Raw genomic sequence first — 7,724 nt, 5'->3', positions numbered from 1 at the left:
GTGTGTGTGTGTGTGTTTTATCTATTACGGGGGGGGGGAACAAAACGATGAAAAATGTGGAAGTCACCTCAACAACATTTTTTTTCCGGCGTTTTTTTTTTTTTAAAGAAAAGAAAAAAGAAGAAAAAACAAAAAGAATGCACTGAAGCTTTACTACCTGGTGACTCTTGTATAGGTTCTTTCTTCCTCTTTTTCCCCTTCTTTTTTTTCTTTTTGCTTTCATCAATTTTATTTGTACACAAATATTATTTGAGAAGAGATATTGATTCACTTATCATTATCATGTTTACTTGTATTGTTATTGTTATCGTTATTACAAACTGTGATGAGAGGAACAATGAAGGGAATAAATAGCAGGAAGGGGTACAGTAAAGTAAAACACCGTCGCCCACCTCCCCAGTGTGGTTCTTTTTCTTCTTTTTCCTTTTTTTTTTTACAAAAAAAAGGAAAGAAAACTCTTTCAACTTCTCTTCCGTCTTTTTATTTATTTATTTAACTTTCAAATTCTATAAAAGCAACATTAATAACACCGTATGGACACCGTTCAAACTTCCCTTTGGTTCGTTCTGTTTTATTGGAATTACACCTCTTACAATCTCCATTGCGGAACCGCTTTCAACTCGTGATATTTACATTTACATTTTTTTTTTTGTGTGTGTGTGGTGTATTGGGGGGGGGGAGTGTGTTCCTCATGTGAATTCCTTTCCGCTTGTTGTAAACCTAAAGAAGATCAAAATTAGATAGATAAGTGAAAAAGGAAAAAAGAAAAACAGTGGAAGGAAGGAAATTAAAAATGGGGAACACGAAAAAGGTCATTTTAAAGGAAAAAAAAAGAAAATGAACGAACAACTCTTTCGAATTTATTTCCAACTGAAATGTTTTTGTTCAAAAATATCTCACCGTTGAGTTTCTCAATTATTATTTTTCTTTAAAAATAAAAAAATAAATTCAATTATCTGCGTGCTCTTACTTTCGTCCTGTACTGCTGAACTCACATTCTTTCTTTTTCATTTTCTTTTTTCTGAAGGAGTCGAATGCGCCTGAAAGGGAATAATATCACCTTATGATAAGCAACAACTTAAAAATAATTAAATAAATAGGATAGGATAGGAAAGGAAAGGAAAAATCATGGCATAATGTTTTTAAAAAAAACAATAGGAGTTTTGCGAGCATCGCAACAACATGAAAAGGTGTCACAACTACGTAATGTCGTACAATATTTTACGTATTGTTATGTTATGTGTTAGTTGGGATAAAATGTGAGAGAAAGAGAGAGAGGGAGGAATGTTTTTGATGTGGTTTCGTCCGTTAGGAGAATTGGTATTGTGTACCTTTTATTCTGATACGCATTCTTCCCTTGTGGAGCTATTCTTTTTAATTTAATTTTTTAAATATCTTTTCTTTACATCTGTCCCAAAATTTCCATGGTTATATGTTGTTTTTGTCTTTAATTATTTTTTTTTTGTTGCTGTTGTTGTTGTTCGTTATTATTATTATTGCGGCCAATTTCTGACTTTACTTTCTTTCTTTTTTTTTACTCCACTTTATTATCGTTGTAATTTTCAGCCGGTGTGCCTACGGAGGGAAGGGGAAAAAGAAATCAAACCATACGGACAAACATACAGATAAAAAAAAAATAGTAAGAAGGTGCAAATTTAAAATTAAATAAGAAAGTAATGGATGCAAATGTACCGGCGGCGTTTCTCGCAAGTTTGGTGGGTAACACAGTCCATGTGAAGAGTAAATGGGGCCCCGTATATGTTGGTACACTTGTCAGTTGTGATCCGTACATGAATTTGCAACTGCGTGATGCAGTGGAAAAGGCAAAACAGGAGACGGAACTTGGAGACATGCTGCTGCGTAACAATAATGTGTTGTACATTCGGGAAGTACCAAAGGAATAGATGTGATGCTCATATGGACCAACGTTAGCCGCAACAGAAAGAAAGAAAAAGATAAATGAAGCTTTGGGAGCGTGCATAGCTTTTTTTTTTACTTTTTCAAAGCACAGTTGTGAAAAGACACAGCATGAAGGAGGTTTGAATACGGGAGTGGACGCGCGCATTTGTCGGCGCAGTTGGATGCGCTACCATGACTTTTTCCCTCCCTTTCCATTTCTTGCACTTATCCTCCTTATCATCACCTCTCCCCTTCTGTTCGTAACAGTTTATACATCTGTGATGAATTAATTGTGCGAAGGTGAGGGAGGGAGTTGACGGTTTTTGTTGCATTCAGAAGTGAAAAGGGGGCAAGATGGAGGAAGAAATGATGAGAAAACAGGAGGGAGAGAAAGAAAGAGAGAGAAAGAAGACGCAAGTGACCGAACGAGGAGAATATGTTTTTCTCAATAAGGCGGTTGAGGAGAATAACCGCCCCGGGTGGTGTCCCTTTCCCACTTCTCTTTTAATTCCTTCACTTGTTGGTGACTTGACGAATAAGCACTGTTCATCTGTGTAACAGTAACGTCATATGAATAAACATTTATTCATATAGACACGTCGGCTTAAACATTAACATATGATTCTGCACATGTGCATCTGTTGATACATTTCGTTTTAACTCAACCGCTATGACTTCTCCCCTTTCTATTCTCTAACTTCTATGCTTTCTCCTCCGCATACGCGCACAATGCCTTCATGTCACGCCGAACGTATGTTTCACTTTTTTTGCACTGTGCGTACGTATGTGTGTTTTTGTGTTTTTTAATCAATTGTAATAAGGTTACATTTTACACAACCCTTACTCATTTTCTACTCCTTCCAGTGGAACGAAATGCACATTCCAACCAAGTGGGCAGAGCGCAATGATAAGTTGTACATCACCCTCCAGGTGGCGTCAGCGAAGGATGTTAACATCACCTTCACCGACAAGACGATCAAAATCAGCGGTCAGGGCGTCACGCAGCGCTCCAGCGAGCCACACGAGTTGAAGGATGAAATAACCCTTCTGAAGGAAATTGTGCCGGAGAAGTCCAGCTTCAAGGTGCTAGGCGTGTCCATTCAGGTATGCGCGGCGAAAAAGGATGAAGGGTACTGGAACAAGCTGGTGGACCAACCAACGAGCAGCACAAAGAATTGGCTCTCTGTTGACTGGAATTTGTGGAAGGATGAAGACGAGGCGGATGAGGTGCCCGCCGGATTTGGCGACTATGGAGACCTCTCCAACATGATGAACATGGGAGGTATGGATATGGGAGGTATGGACATGGGAGCCATGGATGACGATTCGGATGATGAGGAGGAGGATGCACCAGCGGACTTGAAGGATTTGGAGGAATAATACGCGCAGTTGCGCGTACAGCACGGGAACGTAAAAGGAACGTACGAGGTAACGACTCGGCGGTCTCCTCTTCAGCCTCACCTAACAATTAACAGGAGAAAGCCGAAGAGGTATACGTGCCCGTATCAAGAACTACTACTAAACGTTCTTTATAACAACAGCAACAACAAACAATGAAAGGGAAATAAACAAGGAACAAAACAAATGACAGAAGAAAATAGGAGAAGAAAGAAACCAATGGGAGAACCGGTAGAGAAGGGAAGAAGAGGCGCCCAAAAGTATTAGGAATGGGAAAGAACAATGGGGTAAATATCCGGTGTGGCATCGGATGGGGGAAAGGCGGAAGGCCGATCTGAGCAGTGGGAGTGATGAGACAAAATATGTTGTTATATCTCGTTTGCGCTGCCTTTATTTATTATTTTCCCCTCCCCTTATTACCTCTCATTCCGTTTTACAGCAACCTCTTGTTTCCTTCGCGTGCGAGATATTACTCCCAACTCTCGGAAACTCATGAACATTGGGGGCGGGGGGTAGATATCCTCGTTTCGATCTCTCCATCTCTAATTATCTACCCACATATATTTCCGTAACTATTACCTATTTATTACTTCTATTGTTCGTTTTATTTAATTTTTGTTCATGAGTTGGATGGGGGGAGGGGCCAGAGGCATTTCCCTCTAAACACTTTGCCACAGGCGTCGGTCCCTCACGCCGAACTGTGGCGAGGAGTTCAGCTCTGCGCTTTGCCGGTGCGCCCCGACATTAATACCTTCCATAGTGTTTCTTTTTGTACATTTTGTCTTGCCTCTCCTTCCCTGCTCCCTTATTTCCTTTCCCATCAGCGGCACAGTGTGGAAATAGAAGAAGGAGAAACCGCGTAGTGAACTAAGTTTGGATAAGAAAGCAACACAATAATCAATTTCATACCAAGTTGCGGTGGTGCGGTGAAACACTACAGACAAGAGGAATGCAGGGAGAGGGAAATGAATTGTTGGAGCGCCTTGATGCCTTCTTTGGTGAGGGAGCTAACACAGACGCCATTGGAAACTTCTTTTCTGAAGAATATAATATCGTCCAGCGGCTGGAGGCAGCCAACGACAGTTCTGAGGCACTGGAGTTTTTCTCCCTATTCAAACGGTACGGTGCACTAGTAAATACCATACTTGAAACGTTTGGTGAGCGAGAGGCAGCTTCAGGTTCTGCAGTGTCATTAGAGCAACTTGCTGAGGCAGTGATGAAGGAGTGGCAGCAACCGCAGGATTTTTGCCGATACCTCTGCACAGGGTATATCGCTGGGGCATTAGACTTCGATTCCTTCAAACAGCTGGTAGCTGACGTCGTTGCACTAACAACGTACCCAGTTGGGGATGAAATATCAGAAGATGAGGCAGTGAGTGTCTCCGGCTCGATTGAGGAGGATGATAACGAGGAAGAAGATGCGTAAAAAGTGGTGTCGCGCGAGTGAGTATTGACTGATGCCATCACGTTAATGTTGCGTTGCCAGTGACAACACCCGACTTTTTTGCCTCTTCCCTCCTCCTCCTCTTCCTCACCTTTCGTTGGTACAGCATAAACGGTGCACCGAAAGCAAATCCAATCCTTGTGAAACCTTCGTTACCTTGTATTTTCCATTTTCATTTCTTTATATAATATATATATATATATATATATATATATATATCTTTCTTCTTCATCTGCTTTATTTCTCTATTGGTTTTGCACCTTGTTTGTTCTATCGTACAGTGTTACATGGAAGGAGACGTCATCCCTTCCGTCCGCAACCACTTGCAGGACTTTACCCCACTCATTCCCACCGATGCCTATGGAACGAAACACATGAAGGGCTTTAGAGTGGGTCTGGGGAAGTTGGACTTCAGTTCGGAGTTTGTGTTTCTTCACCCGATCTCAAGCGAGCTCCTCGATCAACTGAAAAGGTTGACAAAGGAAGAAAAAGATGGGGAAAGAGGGATGAGTGTCGGCAGTGGGGTAACGAACCCGCCGCTGGTGGAGGCGCTGAAATGCAGCGACCTTCAAAGATGCGCATTACGGTCAAATAACGTCATCGTGGCCACATCATTCGGTTTGTGGGGAACAGTGGATCATTGCGGAGATATCATTGATGCCGTAAAGGCGCGATTCCTCGCAGGTGCAGATGAGAGACGAATGAGCAAAAAAGTAAAGTTGCAGTTAAAACATTTCTTCAAGTTTCTTAATGAGATGCAAGTTGACGTTGTGGTGTTATCTCCAGACAGGACGAGGGTCGCGGTGTATTCGGCGGTAAGGTCAAGAAGTTCATTTACTCCCCGCACAGAGTTGTCAGCGGCGGAAGCAACAAGGAGACCAGGCGATGGGGGCCGCACACTCCTTGCATTAGAGTTTGACCACGGCGATGGTTCATGGTGTCCCCTTAGACTTGCACCTGAGCTCGAGAAGGAGAAGGAGGAAGTGGGGGATAACGGTGAAGGAAATGCAAGTCCACTACCTTTTATCCCTGAGGATACATTACTACTCGATGGTTGCAATGCTTCGATAACACACGGTGCAAGTTTGACATTGGGTGCACTTGGCTACGACTCGCCTGCTGACAGCCGAGCAAATAGCCGGACTGTTTACAAACCGCAACGAGTAAGCGATTGGAAGGGATATAAGGATGAAGTGACTGAGAGTCACGAGGGGAGTGACACGCCCGAAGGAAAGTCACCTTTTGAAGGAATGAGGTACCCGAACATTAGGCCTTTGGACATCCAATTTTTTGATATTCTTCTTCGTGGGTTGAACCCGCGTTTTCGTCTCAACCGTATCCGCCTGTTAGTTGCTTTCCCGGTAGCTATCCTGGGGGCGGGGTTCGGTGTGATTCTTACCGTTTACCTTCGTAGTGCCATGGGGTCGTGTTGCCGTGATGCATCATCAAATACCTGCTCAGGCTCTGCAGATCATAACATATCGGATGAGTACTGTGAACAGACGTTCTGTGACGACAATAACAACACGGCGCTGGCCCAAGTTCATACCGCTTTCCTTTTTGGAAACGCGCCCGTTCCGGGGCATTTTGTTGTGGGAGCGACGTGCTGCATGCTCCTCGCATCAGTAGCAACATTGCTGGTGGGTTACTTCACTGCACGGTCGCTTGCGGTAAAATCGCGCCCACTTTTTCACATGGTCGTAATGTGTGTGCAAATTTTGTTGGCGGCAGCCGCCGCCGTGCTCTCAGCTTACACCATTTTTATTCTATCCCACTCTCGACACAAAATTGATTGCTCTTTCTTTGGTGATGGTGACGCTCTTTCCTGCATGATGGCGCAGCGCTTCTGTCCCAATTACATTATTGAGGTGGTGCGCCCTGGTCCATGGCCTGTGGAACTTGTGCTATCGTCTGTCCTTTTTCTGCTTTGTGTCGTGGAATTGGTCGCAGCATTTCTGCCACCCATGCCGAGTAAAGAGGTAGTGGAAAGCTGCGTTAAAGCTATTCCTGAAACAGGAACATTTTACCCCAGCGTGTATGCCCCAGACGGCATTACCTCACGGGAGAAAGCGACAATGAGATGCACCATGAAGAAAAACCTTCGCATGCAACTGAAAACCCGTGCGAGTCAGAAAGATATTCTCTTGACACGCAACGTCACCATTGGTGAGTTGATAGCAGCAAACCGAGACCAGAGCCTCAAAGAGAAAACAGAACGGCTAAGTGTTCCAACTCATAACTCAACCACGTCTCATAACAACCGAGAAGTGGAACAGATCCACTACATGGTGTATGATGCGGCTGACTAACCGCAGTGAAGGGCCAAACTGAGGTGAAAGCGGAAGGGAAATGATGACCTTCTTTCTGCGGAGTCACTAACTGGATGGCGGTAGATAGGAGTTGTGCTATCCGGAGACGGTTGAACTTTTTCTTTTTCTTTTTCTTTTCTAGGGTATTCAACTCCCTAACATAATGTAGTACATATAATCCACTCTTTGATCACACAAAGCTCGTGCAGCAAACGTAGTTGTGTGTGTGTGTGTACAATTCACATGTGCGTTCGTCATCATCACTGTTACTTTTTTAATGTGCATTCGGAGAATGGAAGTTGGCGGGAAACGGAGGTTTTTATTTGCCCTGTGTGTGGTGAAGGCACCAGTTCCCCCCTAATACTTTGTGGTGAATATTTATCATCATTGCCTTTAACCCTTTACACGCGTGCATTTGCGCGCAGACGTTCTGTTCTGGGCCGTTTTTCCGTCTTCTCATATATGGGAGAAAGGGGGGGGGGGCGCCGCTGCGAAAAAAAAACCTCCAAAGGCAGCAACCTCAGGTATTTACGTGAACTCGCTTTCCTCTTGTTTCCCGCTCACAACTGCGTCGCTTATTTAACTTATTTACCAACAACTATGGTTGCGTTGTGCTTTGTTTCGACACTTTAACTAATCTCAGTAACTTGAGGTTGACAGAACAAATCCCGTGT

The 7,724-nt window shown here is 43.6% G+C and overlaps 5 protein-coding genes across 5 annotated transcripts; all 5 read left to right on the top strand.

The window, feature by feature from the left end:
- Positions 1–1,676: 1,676 nt before the first annotated feature.
- Positions 1,677–1,904, top strand: TEOVI_000798800 (small nuclear ribonucleoprotein Sm-F; the record flags this gene model as incomplete). Its single annotated transcript, XM_067223665.1, has 1 exon — positions 1,677–1,904. One exon carries the CDS (start codon positions 1,677–1,679, stop codon positions 1,902–1,904), a length of 228 nt encoding a protein of 75 aa, XP_067079766.1.
- Positions 1,905–2,772: 868 nt separating this feature from the next.
- TEOVI_000798700 (CS domain containing protein, putative) lies at positions 2,773–3,279 on the top strand (the record flags this gene model as incomplete). Its single annotated transcript, XM_067223664.1, has 1 exon — positions 2,773–3,279. One exon carries the CDS (start codon positions 2,773–2,775, stop codon positions 3,277–3,279), a length of 507 nt encoding a protein of 168 aa, XP_067079765.1.
- A 967-nt stretch (positions 3,280–4,246) lies between these two features.
- On the top strand, positions 4,247–4,723 carry TEOVI_000798600 (uncharacterized protein; the record flags this gene model as incomplete). The annotated part of the gene is made up of 1 exon (XM_067223663.1): positions 4,247–4,723. One exon carries the CDS (start codon positions 4,247–4,249, stop codon positions 4,721–4,723), a length of 477 nt encoding a protein of 158 aa, XP_067079764.1.
- Positions 4,724–5,028: 305 nt separating this feature from the next.
- On the top strand, positions 5,029–7,050 carry TEOVI_000798500 (uncharacterized protein; the record flags this gene model as incomplete). Its single annotated transcript, XM_067223662.1, has 1 exon — positions 5,029–7,050. One exon carries the CDS (start codon positions 5,029–5,031, stop codon positions 7,048–7,050), a length of 2,022 nt encoding a protein of 673 aa, XP_067079763.1.
- A 243-nt stretch (positions 7,051–7,293) lies between these two features.
- TEOVI_000798400 (uncharacterized protein) lies at positions 7,294–7,683 on the top strand (the record flags this gene model as incomplete). Its single annotated transcript, XM_067223661.1, has 1 exon — positions 7,294–7,683. The coding sequence occupies one exon, from the start codon at positions 7,294–7,296 to the stop codon at positions 7,681–7,683; it is 390 nt and encodes a 129-aa protein (XP_067079762.1).
- Between the last annotated feature and the right edge of the window lie 41 nt (positions 7,684–7,724).

Source organism: Trypanosoma equiperdum (assembly GCF_001457755.1).
Source record: "Trypanosoma equiperdum strain OVI genome assembly, contig: ctg_1923, whole genome shotgun sequence".
NCBI lineage: Eukaryota > Euglenozoa > Kinetoplastea > Trypanosomatida > Trypanosomatidae > Trypanosoma > Trypanosoma equiperdum.
This window is presented reverse-complemented; position numbering and strand designations above follow the sequence as displayed.